Source organism: Perna viridis, chromosome 13 (assembly GCF_037379345.1).
Source record: "Perna viridis isolate PV_CMFRI_1.1 ecotype Kerala chromosome 13, ASM3737934v1, whole genome shotgun sequence".
Classification (NCBI taxonomy): domain Eukaryota; kingdom Metazoa; phylum Mollusca; class Bivalvia; order Mytilida; family Mytilidae; genus Perna; species Perna viridis.
In genome coordinates this window covers 1375429-1401336 of record NC_142457.1, presented here as the reverse complement: position 1 = coordinate 1401336, position 25908 = coordinate 1375429, and the positions used below count along the sequence as shown (strand labels likewise).

Genomic DNA, 25908 nt, shown 5'->3' with positions numbered 1-25908 from the left:
AAATTCCTATCTGGTTTGATGTATAAACTTATGTTACAACAATTAGATATCAAAATTTTACTACCGAATCATTAACTTTTTTAAAGGTATTTATGGTGAAGTTATGTGAACTGGTATTTTCCCACCCAAAATAGGATTTCTACTACATAAGATCCTGGTCCTGAAATTATACATGTACACATAAAAAACTGCAGTACTATTTTATTTTTTCTACTTTCACCATATCTAATTTATATCAGAGATCACAATGTATCCTATCAAACTCTTCTTTTTTTTTTGGACAAAATAAATTTTCACTTTTTTTCATTATTTTTTTCATATATTTGATGAGAGAGATATGAGAAAAAAATTACATTTACATCTTTGTCAAAAGGGAAGTACAAAATATATAACCAATATCAGGGGTAGATACAGATTTGTTGTTAAACGAGTGGGGGGGGGGGGTCCCAATTCAGAAATTTATACAGGGTTTCAGGTTATGGTTTGCTTATTTTCCCCAATTAATTAAAGTTATTCGACAGAAGGGGGATCCATCCCCACCCCCCACCCCAAACCCCTGGATCTGCTACCACAACATACATATCTGTGAGCAGCTACATTATTTTCAACTTTAATTAAAATGGCTTTCCCTACCATATTGTATCATACCACCTTCCAATCCCTGACTGATACATTGTACCGGTAAATTTTTACCAGAACCAACTACAGATACCACAGTATACTCAAGGAATGGCCATCTCCCATCAAAGATTATGATAATATCAACTCAATTAAATAACATGTAAAGAAGCCCATTAGCTCTACATACAATCATTTAAAGTGTATCACACAACATTTAAAGCAAATAACTTACTTCTAATGAACTTCCAGCAAAATCTTACATCCAACTTTAATAACGTCTAGTTTGAGACTTATTGATATGCAGTTCATTTTCTGTTATTGACTATAAATTATTGTGGGAATTTTTTAAATCTTTGATTAGATATGTGAAAAAGTTTTATTGAAAAGAAATAATTTATTCTATCAGGCACTCTCAGGGTTTTAAAAATAAACTGAATAACAAATGTTTTAAATGTGTACTTAAGGTGGGTACTTAGCCTATTAGTGGTGTATTACTCACTTATCATGTACTGTCAGACTTCTTTAAAGGTCCTTTAGAACGCTTCCACAGAACCTGTTTTCTCACCTTTAGAACACTTCCACAGAACCTGTTTTCTCACTTTTAGAACACTTCCACAGAACCTGTTTTCTAACCTTTAGAATACTTCCACAGAACCTGTTTTCTCACTTTTAGAACACTTCCACAGAACCTGTTTTCTCACCTTTAGAACACTTCCACAGAACTTGTTTTCTCACTTTTAGAACACTTCCACAGAACCTGTTTTCTAACCTTTAGAACACTTCCACAGAACCTGTTTTCTCACCTTTAGAGATGACCATTTCCTTTTAATTGCAAGTGTTTGTTAACAAAATTTAATTTATCTTCCTTTGCATGAGTTATCTCCCTTGTTCAACATACAGACTTTTACCACATATCTTGCATTAATTAAATAATGATAATGGGTCCACTAAAGTACTGACAACACTAAACTAACCAAGCATAAGCAAACAACACTATAGTTAAATAATATATTGTACAAAAAAGTGGCATCAGTAGTCGAAGGGTAGCGTGCAGAAGCTTGTGGGTTCCATCCCTGGTCAACGTACACCAAAAATAAATAGTCATCACTTCTCCTCCAAGAATGAGGTATCCAAGGGATAGACGATAGCTTAGAGTCGGAATAATGGGTAACTATCCCATAGACTTTGAAATTTATAAGTTATAAGATTTATTTCAAAGTCAAATCAAAACTAAAAAATTAGGATATTTCTTTCAGGCTGGTGAAACAATCAACACTGGTACTTTACATCTAATAAAGAACTAATTGTCAACAAGTTCTGAAGTCTGAGAAAATGTACAGAATTTAGAACATGTTTCTGATTTATTCAAAGTTTAGTTGAGACAGGTTGGATATACATACCCTTGAAGTATATAACAAAAAGAAGAAACATATAAGTGATGGCTCACAAGTGATACCTCCATTTTCAATCAGGATATAAGGAAAATAACCAAAGAATTGTTGTCCTATTTATGTAAAAAATTTACCCCACCATACTGCATACCTACAGGAAGAATGTGTTATAATTTCAAGCCACTGTGATAAGTAGTTGCTGAGAAAAATGCAACTGGAAAACAGACAAGGGTAAAATAGTATAGCCCTCTCCATTGGAGCAGAGTATAAAAGGAGTTAACATTGGTGCCCTGAAAAACTACCAGCTGCTTATTTACCTATACATGGCAAAAACAGAGAACACCTGATATAGGAGCAGGATCAAAAACAGAGAACCACCTGACATAGGAGCAGGATCAAAAACAGAGAACCACCTGACTTAGGAGCAGGATCAAAAACAGAGAACCACCTGACATAGGAGCAGGATCAAAAACAGAGAACCACCTGATATAGGAGCAGGATCAAAAACAGAGAACCACCTGACATAGGAGCAGGATCAAAAACAGAGAACCACCTGATATAGGAGCAGGATCAAAAACAGAGAACCGGCTGATATAGGAGCAGGATCATACAATATGATAACTAGCTGCTGATTAAATTGAAAATTATTCATATTTCATTATATAATAATACCATAAAATTTCACCATTATGAAACTGAAACTCAATTAAGGTATACAAGTACTTATAACAATGGCTTTATAAACTTCATTTATGATAAAGCTACTCACAATTTTTTATTATTGTCATATATCTATATTTTTTATACATCCAATGATCATTAGCATGGAGAAAAGAAAAATAGAAAACAAAACAAAAAACAAACAAAAAAGACAAAAATGCAAAAAAAGCAAATTACAAGACATAGTAAAGCATATGTACAGTATATACACAACGGAGTGAAGTAAGGTAAATTTAGAGTCAATGTCCTGAAACTCTTATACTTTTTCATTAATACCTTAACCATATATTAACTGATCAACAACAAAGTATACATCTCAAAATAGTGTTGACCTAAGTGTAATGACAAATTACCAACTGCTCATTTATTTTTTAAAAGGCAAAAACAGAAAACTACCTCATATAAGAGCAAGATCATGCAATGGGATGACTAGAGACTGATTCAAAACCACTAACGTAAAACCACAGCATTCAATTTCCATTAAAATCTCTACATCTTCTATGGCTGATTAAACACTTTTACCTATATAGACTTTTAACTCTTACTTCAACAGTTGAGAGTCATGTATTACATTAGATGGGAAATCTTTTCTCCCAAAAATCACTTATTACATATCTGATTAAAGGTTTGAACTTTAATGTAAGAATTAATACTTTCAGTTATAATTGTTCCCTTTGATTACAGGCGAAATGGCAGTTATTTGAATAGTTCATGAAATATGTATACCAAGTTTTATAAAGATGTGACTCATTACTTATATAATTAAAAAAGGGTGGCTTTGAAGACAGACAGAGAGACTTCCGACTTTAAACTTCTAATTTTTAAAACCTTCTCTACAAGTGGATAAAAGATAGTTCCAATGTATCCAAAAAATATCACAGAACTCAAATTCAGTAACAAAGTGAGAAATCAAATGTGACATTTTGATTCTGAACTTTGCCATATGGTAACCTTGACATTCGACATTGATGTTTTACCAGACATCTAAAAAAGTTTGGTTATAAACTACAGAACAAAGATAATTCACTGTTAACAAGGTTCTTAAAGGACAGACAGACAGATTGATAGTAATTTGAAATTTTCAAGGTCATTTGCTATTTTTTATAAGGTAGTACAAAAACTTTTTCTTTCCTGAAGTCTGACTATATATCCTATTTGCAATAAAGTTCAAATAACAATCAGTTTGACCTTGGTCTTTGGTATTCAAAACCTATAAAATAGCATATTAAACACAGCCTGTGTTAAAATTATTCATAATTTATAGAAATGCCATATAATTTCAACTTTATCAACTCAATTAAGATATACATGTAATTATAAAAAAATCACTTTAATCCAAAGCCTTGATGACTGCTAATTTACCTCACTCATAAAAAAACAAGCTCTCCCAAGCTAATATTTTCCCATTAACATCTTCACAAATTAGTATGGTTGATTAAACACTAAACAAGTTTTAGAAATATTTCTTCATGTCGTATTTCTGAAGTATTTAGAGGTAATGAGTTTTGTATATAGATAGAAATTCATTAGGCTGGTAAACCTATTGAGAATTACCTTACCTTTCAATCTAAGTTTTGTATTCAGTTTTCATGATTCCGTCATATTTTAATCAGGAGATTTCCATCATGTATTGATTATCAATAGAAATAGAAAGAATCCTAAGGCTTGTTTTCCTAAGGCTTGTTTTCCTAAGGCTTGTTTTCCTGAGGCTTGTTTTCCAATATATTAAGAATTATCAATCTCTTATTAATTTGGTAGTGCTAATATCATTTTTAACCAGCTGAAGAAATATTTATTGAATCAAATTATTTATTTCATTAATTTTTTTGGTTTATTACATAAAAATATTTTTTTTAGTTACTGGCTCACGGATATTTAATGCAAAGGAAAATAACTCACACACTCCTCAGACTATAAGGCCTCATCAAAATTATCACATTCAATGATTCAAGTAGTCTTTATTTTACCATTTTCTTCAACAATGGGCAAACTTATAGTCAAATAAAACAGATATTTCATGTAATAAAAAATTTCCACAAAAAAGGCTCAGTCACTTCACACTGTAAGGACAGAAGAGAACTTGTTCTTTACCTACACACCCAGTGACTGGGATTACAATTTTGAGAATGAGCCATTTTTTTTTATATCATTCTTAGTAAAAAATTCTGATTGTAAAGGGACATTTTCTGCTGGAATATTTTATAAATCACTGCAGACAACAACACTTAACACTGGAAAAATGTCAAGTTTAAGTATCAGTCTTTTTTAGAATCATGCAAATTTTGAAATATGCAATACACCCCAAAAATAGCTTTACATTTTCATTTTCGTTATTAAATTGTTTTATGAGTCTATATAATGAAATGTACAATAATTCATTCCAATCTGTCTGTTCTTAAGAAAATAGTTTTTATTGTATTTCTGAGACATTTACAGTGTTATCTCCCTTAATTTTGAATTGTATAGTACATTCATTATAATGTATATGTCCTATGGGTCAGGGGTTATATGAAAAGTCACATGTTAATTCATGTTTACTTTAACATTTTTAACAAAATATCAAAAACAGAAATATGTAGGCTTTCCATCCATGTATCACATACTGCATGATTCTTAGCTGAAGCAGTATTAATATGTTGTACTAACTTCTTTAAATCTCCATATAAACCAACAGTATAAGAATCTAATACATCAAAAACAGAAAAATTCTGCATGTATTAAAAAGAATTCCAGTTTGATTCTGAAAGGTATCAATTTTCCTTCAATCCCTACCAGTAATTATAATGTCCATTTCATTTTAAATGTCTGTCTGATGTAAGTTTACAAATTAATATTAAGAGGATATTATCATAACAGGGTCACTGACCTATGCTTAGTATTCACAACCTTGTGTAAACATTTTCTATGAATGAAAGAATAGAATCAACTTTAATGTACAGCCATGTATCAGCAGATATAAATTATGACCAATTTCAATGACTGATAGAACAGAATCCACTTTAATATATAGCCATGTTTTGGTAGTTTTAAATTATGACCATTTTCAATGACTGATAGACAAGGATCCACTTGATGTATAGCCATGTTTCGGTAGCTTTAAAATATGACCATTTTCAATGACTGATAGAACAGTATCCACTTAATGTATAGCCATGTTTTGGTAGCCTTAAATTGTGACTTCGCCTAAATATAGCTGAAATATATCTGCTCGGGCGTTTAACCCCAACAATCAATCAATCAATCATTAAATTATGACCATTTTCAATGACTGATAGAATAGAATCCACTTTAATGTATTTAGCAATGTATCGGCAGATTTAAAGTATGACATCGTTCTAAGAAACAACCAGTTTATCAAGGTATGTTGTCAAAAGTATCAGGGAAGCAACTTTCTTGAGGGAGGGGGTTTGAAACATCTTTGTACTATAACTTTTTGGATTCTAATTTTTGTACAAGTATTAATATCATATGTTAAAGATTTTAATACTAAATGCCCACTAAGCGTACCTGGGTCTAGCCCACTAAGCGTACCTGGGTCCAGTTTCTGCAAGAAATCTCAAATTCAGATTTTCCTCAAAACTATGAGTTTTTCCTCAAATTTTCAATTTCAATTGATTTGAGATGAGGAAAGGTTTGAGGAAATTCTCAGTTTGAGATTTTTTTATGAAACCAGACCCAGTATAGCATAGACTTTCAAATATCCTTTGCTGACTTTAAATTCTAAAAAAAAATCACTTGGAACTAAATCTCAACATTAGAGCTTGTATAGCATACATCACATGATTAAAACTTTTGAAAAAAAACATGGTTTCTCTAAATCATCCTTTTATACTTATAATTGAGTTGAGTAGTTGTCACTTCTACATGTATATATAAAGTACTGCTATTGTACAATTAATACAACATAAAACTTAATAATCATCTTTAATCAGATGAAATCTGATCTATAATTTCACAATCTTTATATAGAAGTCCATACTGTAGCATTTTCTTTCATCTTCTGATCAAATGGTACATGAACTTATCAATAAAGGATATTATAATATCAATTAAAGACATAAATACCATCTGTTGAACTAAGGTTGATGTGTGTTAGAGTTAGAAACACGATATATGATATCCTTTAATTAAAATCATTATGATTAAATTCTTAAAAAAAGACATTTAGAAGGCAACAAATACATTGATAGGAAAATGACAATTGAGGACTCATATCAATAATATTACTTCTGTTTACAAGGAATCCACCTTTCTTTAAAAGTGAGAGTTACCTCAGGAACTACTGTTAAGGCTTTTAATTTTTGTGGTGCACTAATTATTGCTATTTTCATTGTGGACAGACAAGCACAAAAATATCACAATTAAATTGATTTTTAACACTATGAATCACTTATTTTTTTTTAAATAAACAATGAACATGTGAATTTGACAGAATCCATGAAAGTTCAGGGGGGGGTCTAAAGTCTGGGACACTCAATACCACTGAAAAGAACCTTTTCAATTCCTAAATCCAGCACCTTCAGCTCATTTTGTTGGTCCTTTACTGGGAACTTTTGATTTTTGTCTAGTGGACCACTGATTTGAAATTTGGAAAAGATCAGGACCATCTAATTTTAAAACTGAACTTGAACTGATGATGGTTTCCGTTTTCTATACCATTGAAAATGGATTTCTGATAGGCAAATCGTTTTTTACATTCCCATTATTGTTACAGCTAAAATCAACTTCTGAAGCCATGGTATTCCAATAATTATATTCAACTTTCAACACCACCTTTCAAGTAACAGCTGAAACATACCTATACTGTGTACAAACAGAGTTATCCTCTTTTTATCAATAAATCAAGAGTAGTGTCCCACAAGACACTATCCTTTTTTGCCCCCCTTTTTATAACAGCAGTTACCTCTGGAGCCATCCAATATGGAGTACCAACAGAGGTCTTCCTTCTCCCAGCACTGTTTTCCATAATTCCAGACACACCTACAAAATACATGTATATAAAGCAAAGTGATGAAAGTAAAAATGTAGAAACTCACATTTTTGTATATTTTTAAAATTAGATCCTGCTTACACAGGCAACACATGAGAATCATATGGTTTGCATCATATCATTATTATATGAATCGAGCATATGTTAATCATGTTTCATTTTACACATGATCATTACATAATAATTATATGATAATGGTATGTTATCACAAAAATATGATTATCATGTGTTTTCAAGCCAAAATCAAACATATAAGAATCATATGATAAACATATGACTATCATATGTTGAATATCATATGATTATCACATGATTACCATATGATTATCATATGAATCGAGCACCATATGATTATCACATGATTACCATATGATTATCATATGAATCGAGCAGCATATGATAATCATATGTGGTACATTTGGCTGTGTATTTGCTAGAACTGAACGTCAAGATTACATGGACTTGATGAACCAGTACGGTGTTTTTAGAATCACTTCAGCACAGACATAACCATGGTTAAGTGAGTACCCTATCTCATCATGGAAGATACATGATACATTTCACAATGGTATTTATCATACTCATATTTGTGTCAAGTATTGTTGAAAATGATACACGTGGTCTTCGTTTTTATAATGAATTCTTGAAATGGAAGACTGATAATAATTTAAAATTACATTGTCCCTTTGATGTCAAAAGGTCATTGGGAGCAAATTCTTAGGTTAATAGGAGCAAAATTTCAAGTGTAAATTTGAGTAAAGGAACTCTGCCTCAAAAGGTTTGTGGTTTGACCCTAACTTAAACCATACTAAATTGAAACAGTCAGCAAAACATTTAACCTCTGACCTTCAATCAAATTATCTATAAAATGTCTGCCAGTTTACAAGGATAAAATGTTTGTTTAGTTATAAGATAGTGAAAGACTTAAGGAGCTACTGGTTAGGCCAAAATAAAAAAAAAGTCATTGATTTTCTCATCCCTCCCAAACTAATGTTTTCACCCTCCCCCAAGAATTTTATTTTGGTTTTTTTTCCAAATTTAGGTGATTTTTTTCAAACTGACAGCATTTTTCACTAAACTGTTAATAATTAAAAAAATAAAAGGCCGGCCTTAATTTTGAAGAAGTGTTGAGATGAATCTAGGAATTTTTTTATGATGCCTTAACCTCATAACACACAATTCAATCTTATGTTGATACTGAAGGAAGAGAACAACTCAACGTCTTTAAATTAAATAATTAAAGCTGAGCAACAAAATCAAAATTCACGGTAAACTAACCAAAATCAATTAGTTTGATTTCTCCGTCCTCGTTAATAAGAATGTTGTGACCTTTGACATCTCGATGAATGATGTTGTGTGAGTGAAGATGTGCTAACACACTTAATGATTCCCGCAAAATATGACCTATCAGCATCTCGTCCAACTTTTCTCCCCGATGATGAAGTTCTCTGGCTAAGTGTGTTACAGATCCTTTTTTACACAGCTAGAATTATAATGAAAATTTGTTATATCATCTCATTTATAATGAATTATGTAAAATGACAACAAGAAGCTGATACCCATTATCACTTACAATATGAAATTCCTAGTGCCAATTTCCAACTGTTACAGCTAAAATCTACACACCTCCATAACCATCCAGACCTGCTTGTCCAATTTCAAAATCATAACTGTTACAGCTAAAATCTACATACCTCCATAACCATCCAGACCTGGTTGTCCAATTTCCAAATCATAACTGTTACAGCTAAAATCTACATACCTCCATAACCATCCAGACCTGGTTGTCCATTCCAGGTTTTAGAAACAGCCCATAGAATTTAGGCATGTTAGGGTGATCTCCATGTTCACTGAGGATGACAAACTCTTGTTCTATCTCTTCTATCATCTCATGTATAGACTCTAGAACCTTCACTGCCACCTTCTCTCCTGTAATCAGAAATAAATAGCTGTATTCAACACATAGTAAACCAGTCCCCCCTTTTATGTAAAAAGTTTCATACATGCAGGTAGCCAATGAGTGATTGTGACTATCAAAGAATTTATTTGGGGTATAAAAAGATATAAAACAGTGCTACAGAACCTGTTATCCAGTGGTTGTCGTCATTTTTTATGATCAATGATATTTGTTCTACATTTTTTTTCCTGTAGATTAGGTCGATTTTCATCATTTATGAGTAGTTTTACTACATTTATTTCAGGGCCTTTTACAGCTTGCTTTAATTTATGGGTTTCGGTGTTCGTTTCTTGGCTTTTGATGGATGACTGTCTCATTGGCAATCATACCACATCTCCTGTTTTTATAAATGTCACTATATCAGATAATCAGCTAGAAATGTACGGAATATTCTGACAATTACAATTAGCTAAAGCATAAAACAGTATGAAATCTCACTTGCAATCTACTTCATTAAATGTTCATGACTTGGGATGTAAATTTGTATCAGTTGATTTTGTACTAAGATGCATTATAAGAATTAAATAAAATGTGAAGCCAACAATAAATGGATATTTCAGCTCACTACATAAAACAGTTCCTGTCTTTCTTTTTATTCAATATCTACTATGTTAGTAAACTATGGAAGGTGGTATGAAAACCAATGTTTATTCTACAGTAAATTGGAATTTTCAACCTCTAAAGTATGACAAAGTCATGCATGCTCATCTTTACTTGTTGTATAATCCAATCAAAACAAGGGCAGTGGCAAGTCTGAAAATGTCACTGTCGATTTGTGATATAACACTGACAATTGTTGGCAATGATGACGGTATTTTCCTTGACTTTATGTAGTGACAATTGTTGGCAATGATGAAGGTATCTACCCTGACTTTATGTAGTGACAATTGTTGGCAATGATGAAGGTATTTACCCTGACTTTATGTAGTGACAATTGTTGGCAATGATGAAGGTGTCTACCCTGACTTTATGTAGTGACAGTTGTTGGCAATGATGACGGTATTTTGCCGGACTTTATGTAGTGACAATTGTTGGCAATGATGAAGGTATTTACCCTGACTTTATGTAGTGACAATTGTTGGCAATGATGACGGTATTTACCCTGACTTTATGTAGTGACTGTTGTTGGCAATGATGAAGATATTTACCCTGACTTTATGTAGTGACAATTGTTGGCAATGATGAAGGTGTTTACCCTGACTTTATGTAGTGACAATTGTTGGCAATGATGAAGGTGTCTACCCTGACTTTATGTAGTGACAATTGTTGGCAATGATGAAGGTGTCTACCCTGACTTTATGTAGTGACAATTGTTGGCAATGATGAAGGTATTTACCCTGACTTTATGTAGTGACAGTTGTTAGCAATGATGAAGGTGTCTACCCTGACTTTATGTAGTGACAGTTGTTAGCAATGATGAAGGTATACTCCCTGACTTTATGTAGTGACAGTTGTTAGCAATGATGAAGGTATCTACCCTGACTTTATGTAGTGACAATTGTTGGCAATGATGACGGTATTTTGCCGGACTTTATGTAGTGACAGTTGTTAGCAATGATGAAGGTATTTACCTTGACTTTATGTAGTGACAATTGTTGGCAATGATGAAGGTATTTTCCCTGACTTTATGTACATTTCCTTTACTTATACCTACAATAGGAGACTAGGACATCCCTAATCAACCTCTGTCAGATTTCTTCCACTTGTGAGAGAAATTCATTGTCTTTTCACTTGGTGTTGCAGTGATTTTCCAACCCTTATTTTTGGACTGCATTTGTGCCCCAATCCCCAAAAAAAAGTATGCTCCAACTTTCCCGAAGTTAAGCAGTGAAATTCTCAATTGTGACTTAAGAGACTGTCCATGTAGAAACCAGGCAGTTCCTATGATATCAATGTCACATGTTAGATTTTATCCCAAGGAATTTTTTTTTCAATGTATGTACGTCAAATAGTACAGAGAATTTTTTCAATCGACAATAGATGGCTCAGAAAATGATTTTATAGTTCCCTAAGAAAGCTACCAAATTTTGCACAAAATGAAAGAGTTATCTCCCTTTTTTCAAATGAATTTTAATGCTATCTATATAATTCATTTCTCTTTCACCGTTGCAGTTACTCAAAAAACAACATTCAACTTTGAGACCGGATGCATTTGAGGTATGAAATGGATGATTTTTTTAAAACAAAATTTGTCATGGGCTACCCTGCCTGGTTTTTGCATGGACACCCTCTTGAAATATTGTCTCAAGATTTGTACATGATTAAAATGGAGATTTATAAGTTATATAAAATTCTCCACTCTACTGTATCAAGTTTGCCTTCCAGAGGTTATACCCCATGGAATTAATGATACAATGGTATTCATCAATGACTTTACTAAGAAATTGTGTTTAAATTCCTTGCCCTCATGTGTATAGATTATTTCCCAAAGTCCAATTTTCATGCTCATTTTCCCAATTGCTTGACCCTAGGTCCATTCCCAGTCACACTTCACTTGTGCAACACATGCTAAAGACAATAATTCAACTATATATATACTCTTTAATTGGAAGAGACTTGGGCAAGAACCAGTATCAGTCACAATTACAATTGTAAATAAGTCTTTGTTGATGGGGAGAGGACAAATTAAGTGCTGAGTTAAATAAGCATATATTCAGTTCAAATGGAATTTTTTATACATAACTACAAGATTGCTTGCTAGTGCACTCTACATTAATTATTTAGTAAGTAAGTAATGCTAATTGTAAAATGAACTACTTCCAATCCATCCTGAATAAAGAATGTTTTATCTTCAACCTGCAACATTCAAATCTACCATACCTAATCTAATGTCAAACAACAAAGGATTCCCATTAAGTTTTCATAACAATTTTACAGCCATACAAAACTTTTTAAGTCTCAATATCATTTTCTAAAGAATCTGCATTAAGCTGCATTAATTCTGTTCATTAAAAATGGTTAGAACCCCTTAAAGATGAAAGCAAGCATAACGAAAAAAAAATATTCTCATCAAAACATTGAAAAAAATACTTCCATCAAAAGTCACAAGGGATAAAAATCCCACATGAAAACATTGCTTTGTAAAGTTCTATCTTCATTAAAGACGATATGCTCTAATAGTATATTGTGCACCATTTAAAATGATTTCCTATTTTAGATTAAAAATATTTCCCATACATTTGTTATGTCCAACTGATTTAATGGTAAACTGATATTTACAGAAATTCAAACATTTACATGTATAATATTTTATAATAATGAAGCAGAGTAAGAAATAGTAGCCTTTGCATCAGCTTGAGACTGGCTATTTCTTGGCAGGGCTGGCTAATTTTATCAAAAATCTATATTGCCATATTAGTGGCAGATCCAGAGTTTTAGGTAAAGGGGACCCTCATAAAAAATTTCTTGACAGGATCACCTGTGAGGATCACAAAAAGAGTGTTTTTCATGATTTAATATAACACACACAATTTTTCAACAATTTTTTTTCTAAGGGAGGGGGAGGGGGGCGCCCCTCCCTTTGGATCTGCCACTGCATATACTAAATATATTGAAAAATTGAATTCAGGACTGGCTAGAATTTGAGTGAGTTTCCTACCCTGAATGAAGAAGATGCACATGATCTCTGGCAATGATTGAATGAGTAATCAAGGGAAAAAAGGTTATAGCCAAAAGAATGTAATCCAGGGACAAAGACCAGACATGGAAAATAGACATACACAACAAAGAACATAAAGTAACTAAAATCATACATACAAAGTAACAAAAGCAAATGAGCACTTGGACTCCACTTAAAACTGGGAGCATGAACCAGGTGCACCAGTAGGGTAAGCGTCCTCTGCTTTTCTAGAAACATCCGCCAAGTTGCTCATAAAAATTCAAGTCCAGGGTAGACGAAAGAGGAAAGGAAAACTATGACATGTTGAACAAATCAGTTTTCATGGCGCAGATGGAAACACCGTAACGATCCATAAGTTCATGATGACGACCATAAAACTTCTGTTGTGATGACTTCGATCTTGTAGCAACATAACCCTGTTCCAGAAGCCTATTTGTTAGAGTTCTAGTGCGATATAAAAAGTCTGCATAGTTTTGGCAAGATGTGAAATAACGTATGAGTTGTGATATGAACACTCCATACATAGGTGCTGGAGGGATGTTGGCACAGATAAAAGGAAAGTTGACAATCTGAATGAAAAGTCATCACGTTTGTCTTAAAGTTTGGTCAATAGTTTTCCTTTACCATCGATTTCTAAGTGTAGGTCAAGATATGAGGCTGACTTCAAAGTGTCTGTAGTATCCTTTATTTCAAGTTCTTTGGGGTAGATTCGATGTATAAAATCCCCAAAATTAGGATTGTTTAAAGATAATATATCATTTATACAGTGGGAACTGAGATAAAAGGATCTAGCCAAACGATATTCTTTCTTTCTTTCGGATCAGATCAGCTATAAAGTCAGCCTCATAAGAGTGAAGGAATAGGTCAGCAAGTAAAGGAGCACAATTTGTTCCCACTGGAATGCCGACCGTTTGTTGAAAAACGTGTTCATCACACTGGACAATTATGTTGTCGTTTAAAAATTCCAGCATTTTATAAACATCTTCCTCTGTATATTTGGAAGATGATTTGGAATTTTTTCTTACAAAGTATGAGGAATCTCTACCAAGAACTATATATTTGTATCTAGGTGTACCATCTTTTTTGGAAAAACAACGATGTATAATGTTTTTAAGTCGGGATTTTAACTGAGTATGGGGAATAGAAGTATATAGTGTTGAAAAATCATAGGTTTTAATGCTATTATATTCAGATGATATCTCCAAAAGATCTTTTGAATTTTTCAGGATCCACATTGAATTAATACCACGGGAGTAACAAGTGTTGTGGTAGAACTGCAGACCCTCTTTGACAGTTGTGAGTATAGTAGTTAAAAGTTTTGAAAGAGGTTTCATGGTACATTTTGCAGATCCAGCTATGAAACGTTGTTTGTATGGATTCTTGTGGAGCTTAGGAATCCAGTACATAGACGGTAAATCACAATCATCGTCCTTGGTTGAGAGACCAAAAGAGGATAGCACAGATTTATGGTTTTCCACAATCTCTTCTTTGGAGAGTGTGGTAGCAGTATAGGTCTTCAGTTAGATAGTGGTATGGTTTACAAAGGTTTCACTGAACCAACAACTAAACATAAAGCAGGTACAGTCGAACCTCAACACGTCGAACTCGGATTAATCGAAATCTCAAATAACTCAAACTAATTACAAAGTCCCAGCAAAACTCCCCTCTCTCCAATAAAATTTTACCTCGGATGACTCAAACTCTGATGAATCGAAAACCCAGATAACTTGAGGTAATCAATCAGTCCCTTCAAAAGGACTTTCAGGTCAATTAACCCTGATATCTCGAAGTCAACTAATTAGTCAGAAAAGTGATTGCTTTATTACAAACCATAATCTAAGTGTGTTTTAACAACGATTAGCATGGCTTTTAAAATTAATTTGTTGACACTTTTTATAGCTTGATTTGTGTATTTAATTAATTTAAAATTGGGCATGTAGTGAAAAGAAACGAATTTTTATTTATTACTCTTTGGAATTTACACTAACAGTGATATCAGATATTTTGATATTTTGATAATTATTTTTAAAAAAATACAAATGAATTGTAATGGTATCTGACAATTTAATGAAACATCAAACAGACCATAGTAAGTGTATTTCAACGATGATATTAATATTCGTTTTGCTGGTGAATTTCAAATTTTATTGTAATAATGTAGAGCACATGGTTTGACAATGTTCCTGATTGTGAGTCAAACAAAGCAGTATGTTCTGAACTATGATATTTTCGATGTAGAAAAAATAAAAAGGAAATTTTACTAAAACACTCGGTGCCATTCAGTGTTTCAAACATGATATACAACATACAAAAAATCTTCCAATATGAAATGCAAGACATTACGAAGTACCGTGTAAAGTGAAGTACGTGTACATGTACAAGGACAACAATTAAATGATGTAAATGCAGAAACAATCTTTGACCAAACTACTTGTATTTCGGGTTTATCCACGACCTCAGGTTACTTGAACCTCCGATAACTCGAATATTTTTGCATGGTCTCTTCAACTTTGACTTCACGAGGTTTGACTGTATGTCAATAGTAGCCTACAAACGGTAAATCTAAATGGCTGCTAGCTCACCTTTTTCAAAAATGGGTGAACTCTTGTATAACTTTCAGCAGTTTACCTGTTACTTTTTCTTTTTAAGTCGCTGATAGTCTTAGCAACTTCTTGCATTCGTAATTTCTGTATTCAATATTCACATATGATTTGCATTACGCCACATAATTCATCAGATCTTCGCTGTGTTCACCACCACAGCGCTGTAAATAAGTTCCCGATGCATACAAGATAAAAATGTACCTCTTAAATATCATACACGTGTGTTCTATGCATATTTCTTGCTTGTATGAGAACAGGAAGTTTACATGAAATGATCAGTAAGCTTTGGACATTACCCGGTTTACGATTCAGGCACTGAGGCTTAGACAAGACTATATAGGTCATACACATTAGCACGCCCCGATATTTATGAATATTCATAGCCAGTTGCTAAATCTGGTTCATTAACTGGTTCCCAGTCAATATCATAGGCAACCCAAAGATCCCTATAATGTACCTTTTTAAAAACATATCATACACATGTCTATGCAAGTTTTTTGCTTGTATGAGAACGGGAAGTTTACATTAAAAGATAAATGATCGGTTAGCATTGAATTTATGTAATATTACCCAGTTTCCAATTCCAACACAGGCGTTCGTTACAATTGATTATATAGAGGTCATATATATTATCAGTATATCAATGTCTATATATAGCCATTCGGGTCATAACGGTTATAAAAGAGTAAGCAATAATATCAAGGGAACCAATATTTCAGTCCCCCGATTTTAGAGCATATAACATTTGTACCATTTTTGATGTTTTAAGTATGCCAAAATCAGTGACAGTAAATATTTGACGATTAGCGACTGTGAAGACTTCAGTCTTTGATTTTTTCTGCTAATTAAAACACTACCGACATCCCTGTATAGTTATGTAACTGTGCTGCAATAATTTTTCATGTTCTGTGATGTGTCCTAATTACTGGTCAGTGAATTTTGGGTTAGTAGTGACTTCTGTATAGGTGACTATGTGTTTAGTCTTAATGAGCTCCCTTGACTACAATGCTCCTGAGGGTTTGGGGAGAAAAGAAAACTGCGGATATAACAACTTTCCTGGTGACTTTGTGTCTTGTTCCAATAAGTACCCCAGTTGACATGTTTCAGAGTGTTTGAGGAGGTAAGTGAAAGTGAGGGTATAAAACTTTCCAGTAACTTTGTGCTTTGGTTTTTATACACCCAAATCATTTCCTCTTCAAATGAGCTCTACAAGCTGCCATGTTCCTGAGGGTTTTGGTAAAAAATTGATCTTGTTAACATCTCCATGCTGTCCTTTTCCTACAAACTCTCCAAACTGCCATGTTTCTCAAAATTTGGGGACATAAGTGATGCAGAAGCTGTAATAATTTATAAGTAACTTCTTGTTTATTTGTGTACACCTCCATACTCTCTTTCCCTTACGAGCTCTCCAAGCTGCCATGTTTCTCAAGATTTGAAAACATTAGTGATACAATAGGCATATAATAACTTACCAGTAACTTTGTGTTTTGCCGTGTATACATCTCCATACGTTCCTTCTCCAATAAGCTCTCCAAGCTGCCATGTTTCTGATGGGTCTGGGAGCTCAGTGAACTTTATCACCCTAGAGTAAGTATTATATAACTGTAGCATCCCTTCAGGGTTTTTAGAGCCCTTGTCTACAAAGCCCTTGTCTACAAAGAAGAATAAAAAACATTTAATCATTTTTTTTTAAATTTTTGTTAACAGTCAGTAGTAACCAATATAGAAACAAGAAGCTCCAGGAGCCTGAATCGCTCACCTGCTTAAATTTTTGCCTTTTAAGGGCAATAACTCTAACAAGGAGTTGTCAGACAATTTTGACTTCATTTGATTCATTGGACACATTTGTAAGCCTTATAATAAGGATGATTTCAGCTATTGAAAGCTATTGGCTAAACCTAACAGATTTGGAGATGTATGCAAAAATCTGCCGACCCCATTGCTCTATTTTTCGAAATGGCAGCCATGTTTTTTCAGCGATCAGAAATCTGTCATTTCGTTAAGGATACCCTATAAAACAAAAATGTCAACTTTCATTGAATTCTGTAGAGCAGTTTCTAAGCAGAAGATTTTTTTTGTAAAGTAATAACCTCATAAACAGAAAAAACATCCAAAAAAGGCAATAACTTCAACATGGTACAACAAATTTTCACCAAAATTTGACCACAGGAAGATCTCTTCGTGCTGAATAATTTAACCATGTCAGATTTTGGTTAAACCTAACTGTTTTGGAGATATATGCAAAAATCTGCTGTCTGACCCCAATGTTCAATTTTTAGTAACAGCGGCCATGCTTTATAACAGATCAAAAATCCAAGCGGTAATTTGGTAAGGATGTCCTTTAATACAAAAATACCAACTTTCATTGAATTCTGTAAAGTAGTTTCTGAGGAGAAGATTTTTTTAAATAATAACATTAAAAGCAGCAAAAAACTTCCAAAAAGGGCAATAACTCCAACATGGGTCAACAAATTTTTACCAAAATTTGACCACAGATAGATCTCATCATGCTGAACACTTTTACCAATATCAGAATTTGGCTTAACCTAACAATTTAGGAGACATATGCGAAAAACTACTGTCTGACCCCTATGTTCTATTTTTAGTAATGGTGGCCATGTTTTTCAACAGATCGTAAATCCTCACATTAGTTCTATGCACAATACACCAAGAAACATTCATATCAAGTTTGGTTCCAATTGGTCAGGTGGTGTCAGAGGAGAAGATTTTTGAAAGAAATAACATTCAAAATAGCAAAAAAACATCGAAAAAGGGCAATAACTCCAACATGGCTTAACATATCAAAATTAAAATTTGACTGCTGATAGATCTCATCATGCTGAACACTTTTACTATGTCAGAATTTGGCTAAACTTAATGGTTATGGAGATATATATGCAAAAAACTACTGTCTGACCCCTACATTCAATTTTAAGCAACAGCGGCAATGTTTTTTGACGGATCAAAAATTCCCACATCATTTCTATGCAGGATACCCCAAGAAATATTTATACTAAGTTTGGTTCTAATCAGTGAAGTAGTTTCAGAGGAGAAGAGTTTTGCATAATTGTTAACGACGACGATGACGGACGTCAAGTGATGGCAATAGCTTACATGGCCTTTGGGCAGGTGAGCTAATAAGAATTAAATTTCACCAAAGTTTTGACAGAATAATAGGAAAATACAACATCAAACATATGACAACCATACTACTTTTTGTGAATCTAAATCTTTTTTTCTATTATTAGCAGATGCAACTGAAATTCACGACCCTGTCTGTGTAAATTTTAGTTCATTTTCATTGAATTCCTTGTAAACTATAAAAACTGTGAGCAAAGCTCATGTAGACATATCCTAGCTCATAAAAGGATATCCTAGCTCTGTTGTAGCAGAGCTTAATTAGCTCACTAAAGGATACCCTAACACAGCTTAGCTCACTGAAGACCCTAGTACAGCTTAGCTCACTAAAGGATACCCTAATACACCTTAGTTCACTAAAGGATACCCTAGCACACCTTAACTCACTAAAGGATACCCTAGCACACCTTAGCTCACTAAAGGATACCCTAGCATACCTTAGCTCACTAAAGGATACCCTAATACACCTTAGTTCACTAAAGGATACCCTAGCACACCTTAACTCACTAAAGGATACCCTAGCACACCTTAGCTCACTAAAGGATACCCTAGCATACCTTAGCTCACTAAAGGATACCCTAATACATCTTAGCTCACTAAAGGATACACTAGCACACCTTAGCTCACTAAATGATATCCTAGTACACCTTAGCTCACTAAAGGATACCCTAACACAGCTTAGCTCACTAAAGGGTACCCTAATACACCTTAGCTCACTAAAGGATACCCTAATACATCTTAGCTCACTAAAGGATACACTAGCACACCTTAGCTCACTAAATGATATCCTAGTACACCTTAGCTCACTAAAGGATACCCTAACACAGCTTAGCTCACTAAAGGGTACCCTAATACACCTTAGCTCACTAAAGGATACCCTAATACACCTTAGCTTACCAAATGATACCCTAGTACACCTTAGCTCACTAAAGAATACCGTAGTACACCTTAGCTCACTAAAGGATACCCTACTCCCCACCTCAGTAACCATATATGGTCAAAATATCAAGAAGTCATCAAACAGGAAGCTGACATTGCGTCAGTGTTGATTCCGATCTAAGGATAAGGCATACTAATATGAAACTTCTGTCACAATATTGTGTAGCTGTAATCAGTAGTAGCAGTCATACATTTAGTTACTGTTTGGAAATAAGTTGAGGATAGACAAATGGTAGAAGGGAAGAAAGGATGAATACCCTATTCACTATATTCCCCACAAAATTTAATAGGGGAAAATTATAATCTAGCAGTCAGATTATAAAACCAGGAAATCCTTATTAGACCCATGGAAACCCTAATGGGATTAACTTGATCATATGCATTGTAGGCCCAAATAAAGGGGGCCAATTTTGGCAAAGAAGATAATCAAACACCATCCTATGATAATGAAACTCAAATCCAATAATTCTGCCATTATTATACAATTTGCTAACTCTGTAGCATAATAATACCTTAGTCAAAACATAAAATTGATATTAATTCAGTAACAAATTCCCTCCATAATGTATAAAATGCATGTCATGCATAGAAAACCCCATTGATGTATATCTCATACAACCTAATAAGTCTTTTGACATTATTGTTTAATATCCTGTATAAAGTAAGGTAAGATGTTAGGAGCAGGTACACTGGAATTCTAAAATGGAGCAAACCCTGCATAAAGTAAGGTAAGATGTTAGGAGTAGGTACACCAGAATACTAAAATGAAGCAAAACCTGTATAAAGTAAGGTAAGATGTTAGGATCAGGTACACTGGAATACTAAAATGGAGCAAAACCTGCATAAAGTAAGGTAAGATGTTAGGAGCAGGTACACCAGAATACTAAAATGAAGCAAACCCTGCATAAAGTAAGGTAAGATGTTAGGAGCAAGTACACTGGAATACTAAAATGAAGCAAACCCTGCATAAAGTAAGGTAAGATGTTAGGAGCAGGTACACTGGAATACTAAAATGGAGCAAACCCTGCATAAAGTAAGGTAAGATGTTAGGAGCAGGTACACTGGAATACTAAAATGGAGCAAACCCTGCATAAAGTAAGGTAAGATGTTAGGAGCAGGTACACCAGAATACTAAAATGGAGCAAAACCTGCATAAAGTAAGGTACAGTGTAGGATGTTAGGAGCAGGTATAACGGAATACTAAAATGGAGCAAAATATTTACACTAAATGAAAGATGAAAGACAAACAGATTCATACTTCAAATAGATTTTATGATCATTACCAAAAAGATTTTAATACACTGTCCAAAGTGTTCCTTACGGATAGTTATGGGTGAGTGTGGACATTCTGCTTTTTCTGTCAATTTCAACCAGTGTTACTCACCCATGACTAAAGCTATAAGGCTGAAAATTTGGACATCTCTTTCTTTTTTTTAAACATTTCATTTGTATTCAATTATATTTTCACTTTTTAAATGCTATTTATCATAATACATAATAGAAAAAAAAGAATAGATTTGGTAAAACGCAACAAATGCACCATCATATAACCTAAATACAAAATAGTAAATACTTTCAGAGGTCACCAAAAGGTCTTCAATAAGTATAAGCACGCCTTCAAGTAACTTACACTATTTTTAGTGTCAAAATTCCTTTCAAATGATATAACTTTTTTCCAGGATGTTGTTTAAGATTTATTGTTGCTGTTTCATAGAAACCTTGAAGATCGATTAAGTTTGAAGTATAATAAAATATCACATTATATCACATTCTGCACATAATACAAATATCAAACAAGTTAAACTCCAGATTGAGATTGATAAGTCAGTCAGTATATGGTCTTTCTACATACACCTTACCCAATACACACTTCCTAGTTAACGGAATGTTAGCTCTGCCAAATGATATACTTAATAGAAATGGGAATAATGTCAAAACACATCTATTAAACCACAACTAATTGGTTTTTTTATTCTTTGGTCTGTTTCAATCATATCTTTCAGTATTTATTTTTTATCTTAAATACATATTTCTCAGTTTTATAAAGACTAACAAAATAATGTTCCAATTATATACCAAGCAGTTTCATTTTCTTCAAAAAAAAATATAAAGTTTTTCAAACTTTCTAACGATATGCCAGAATTTTGATTATACATGTAACCATTTTTCTGGTTAACACCATTAACATTGTGTTTTTTCCAAATTTCAGTAAAAGACAATTTCAGTCAAGTGAGCTGGTTGCTATATTTTCTACAATATGTTAATAACAGTACTCGTTAGCATTAATACAAAATCCTGCTACGTCAATTTAAGAAACATCATATGCAGCATTTTCATTACATATGATGTTCATACCAGTTCATACCTTAAACAAGGTATTATTGGAATTTGGAATTATTTGGACTTTAGAAAATAACAAAAAATTAATTTGTAAAACTAACCCTTACTAAGGCTTAGGGGTAAGGTTAGTTGGATAATAAAAGGCATTGAAAACTTACTAACCCCCTTAGATCGTCTGAATATAGCTGAAATATTGCTGCTCAGACGTTAAACCCCAACAAACAAACAAACAAACTAACCCCCTTAGTAATATTCTTTTTTTATAATTATTTGTTTATATCATAGTAAGGATTTTACATATCCCGGTATATTACCACCTGACAAGGGTATTCAGGGAAAAGTTTGTTTGTTTGCTGGGGTTTAACGTCCAAGCAGCAATATTTCAGCTATATTCAGACGATCAGGGAAAATTAGAGGAAGAACAATATAAACAAAAAGAACAAAGATTACAATGTACACTGACCTAATAATTTTATAATCTGTATAAATTTATCCAAAGTAAGTATAATAAAAAAATACAAAAAGAAAAACAAAAAAACCCTGATATATGACACATACACACAATTCACAGATCATTTTTGGAAATCCCAATAGTTTGATAGTGTTGTTTGCCATTTACATTTTTATATGATCCATGAAAGAACAATAAAATATTACATGTTCAATTGGAATATGGTAAAAAATTACTGAAACATGACATTGAGAGGGGCCCAAGATCTCTCATGATTCATAAGTTTACCATTTTTAATTGCTATCTGATATTTTGAAGAATTTATATTGCTCAATTATGCACTGAACTCTAAAAATGTTCGGTAAAGCTTCATTTAATTTACATTTATAAATATACTTTTTTGCAATGAAAAACAATAAAGTTAGCAAAAGTGATTCCTTGGTATAACCAACCCCCTTAGTTATGGCCACATGAATAACTCCCCCCTTAGTTATGGCCACATGAATAACTCCCTTAGTAGGGTAAGTTCTATAAATAATTTTATTTTCTTCAATCCAAAATAATTCCAAAGTAAAAAAAAATACCTTGTTTTCTACTTACTGCTCCTTTCATCACAATTCAAATATTTTTGTGTAACAAAACTGTCCCATTCATTTATAATTCAAATCAACCTGATTAGAACTTCAACAAAACATTTTAAGAACAACTTTCAAAATACATAATTCAACCTCAAAATAAAATTTAATCTTAAGGTCCCAAGTTTACGAAAAATAACAACAGTATCTAAACAAGTAAAATAAGATATGTAAGATTCTCACACAAGTTAAAATAAGGTGTCCTGACCTTTGACCTTACCCATTAAAACTTACTTTACAAGATCAAAATTACAGATAGTATTTTAACACTTACCATTAGTACATAGACCTCCTATTCATGATTAAAACAAGGGAAATTAAGTGGACTATTTTAAATGGGTCTCTATTCACGGTCAGTGACATGAGTTCTAATGTTCCATTCTTATTGTTAGAATTATAGTCCATTTAAATCATCATTACTAGATCACCATTACAAAACTGAACATTAGGTCAGTGTTAGTGTTGACTGGGTCATCCATCTATAGAGTGTTACAATAGATGGACACAATCTTGAAAAAAATGACACTCAATCAAACAAAATCTGAAAGATACATTTATTAACAGTTTATTTGGGTTAAATGGAATGTTGTAGTACTTTGAAAGTAGTATTGTTTTAGTGGGCTATCAATTTTCATGTTTTTTGTGGGTTTTGTAAACCATGAAATTCAGTTCCCAACGAAAAAGAAAATTTACCAATTGTTTGTATAAAAGAGTTGTCAAACCCACAAATTCAAGAATCTACACATTGACAATTTTTTACTAAATCACAAAAAATTGTACCCTGGGAATAAAAGTACCTTCACAGTATGACTTTTTAACTTTGTACACATTAATAGCATGTAATTTTTATATATAAAGCAAAAAGGTAGATCTTTTTAGATGAAAAGACTAAAATAAATTTCTAAGTCCTTCTGGAGGACAATGGGGCAGACATTTTACCCTGCTCAAACAAAATCTTCAGGACACACTTATACATTATGGGTAAAATTACATGTAATTTGACTATTCAATGTTACAAGTACATGTATACTATATAGAATAAACATGTTTTTAAATAAAAAAAAACTTTGTAATTTTCAAGTTCTTCCAGAGGACAGATCAAGAGGCAGAATATTTTCTTTTAAATCTTTTAGATACACTATCTCATTTCAGGTCAAATTACATGTAATTTGACTTTTACCGGTACTTGGTATATTTAACAAGAATAAAGAACAAAATATAGATTTTTTTAGATTTAAATAAGAAAAAAATCTGACTTAAAATAAATTTTCAAGCTTTACTCTGGAGGACAATGGGACAGACATTTTAGCTCAACAAATATTTTAAATGACACACTTTTGGGGTAAAATTAAATGCTATAATTGAACATTCCTAGATACAAGCAGGCTTTAATTTTTAAGCCAAAAATACAGATATTATAAAATTAAAAAAAAAATGCATTTCTAATTTTCATGTTCTTCTAGAGAACAGAGAGGTACATTAAAATATATTTCATAAAAGAAAATTTTAAAAAATTTACAGTAATATTAAACTTTTAAGATTTTCAATTGTTAACATTCCTTGAATAACAGAGTCGGACAGGTAGGAAATTATATGGACCACCTTGTTTTCAAATGAAGAATGTGACGTCACAATGTCAGATGTCGTGCACAAGTATGTTATCTGTTTTCTTCAATTGGTTACCAAAAAATTTCAATGGACCACAGCTACGCTTGGTCCATATAATTTATTAGTATGACCAACTGGTCCATATACTACTAAATGACCCTTAGTATCATGAACTATTTGCTAAATTCAAAGTTTACCTTAAGTAAAAAATATATCAAATTTACTCACATAAAATGAAAAAATAGAAAATAAAATGTAATTCTAATGTCATGCCCAGTCAGTGATATTCAACATGAAATTAATCAATTATCCAATTAAAAACATATAGATGTATATTATTTTGTTCATTGCTAATTTATGTTAATATTAAAAATTTGTTTGGCCTGGAGGTGACTTCTCTTGGGATTTGTACATTTTCTTGTGTTTGGCCTGGAGGTGACTTCTCTTGGGATTTGTACTTTTTTGTTTGGCCTGGAGGTGACTTCTCTTGGGATTTGTACTTTTTTGTGTTTGGCCAGGAAGTGACGTCTCTTGGGATTTGTACTTTTTTGTGTTTGGCCTGGAGGTGACTTCTCTTGGGATTTGTACTTTTTTGTGTTTGGCCAGGAAGTGACTTCTCTTGGGATTTGTACATTTTCTTGTGTTTGGCCTGGAGGTGACTTCTCTTTGGATTTGTACTTTTTTTGTGTTTGGCCAGGAAGTGACGTCTCTTGGGATTTGTACTTTTTTGTGTTTGGCCTGGAGGTGACTTCTCTTGGGATTTGTACTTTTTTGTGTTTGGCCAGGAAGTGACTTCTCTTGGGATTTGTACATTTTCTTGTGTTTGGCCTGGAGGTGACTTCTCTTTGGATTTGTACTTTTTTTGTGTTTGGCCAGGAAGTGACTTCTCTTGGGAT

At 32.9% G+C, this 25908-nt stretch overlaps 1 protein-coding gene across 13 annotated transcripts in view; it reads right to left on the bottom strand.

The window, feature by feature from the left end:
• The window catches only part of LOC148599179 (myosin-IIIb-like), a 93481-nt gene extending 75917 nt beyond the window's left edge, over window positions 1–17564 (bottom strand). For 10 of the 13 annotated variants that reach the window (XM_088558397.1, XM_088558407.1, XM_088558403.1 and 7 more), the window contains exons 1-4: window positions 17374–17564; window positions 9485–9651; window positions 9001–9205; window positions 7636–7712 (exon numbers count right to left, since the gene is read on the bottom strand). In XM_088558397.1, the coding sequence (XP_088414523.1) occupies window positions 7636–7712; window positions 9001–9205; window positions 9485–9651; window positions 17374–17512 (588 nt within the window). In that variant the 5' untranslated portion in view covers window positions 17513–17564. Of the gene's footprint in view, window positions 1–853; window positions 942–7635; window positions 7713–9000; window positions 9206–9348; window positions 9372–9416; window positions 9440–9484; window positions 9652–17373 lie in introns of those variants that run through there. The other 3 variants (XM_088558405.1, XM_088558406.1, XM_088558411.1) reach the window with 3 other exon arrangements.
• Between the last annotated feature and the right edge of the window lie 8344 nt (window positions 17565–25908).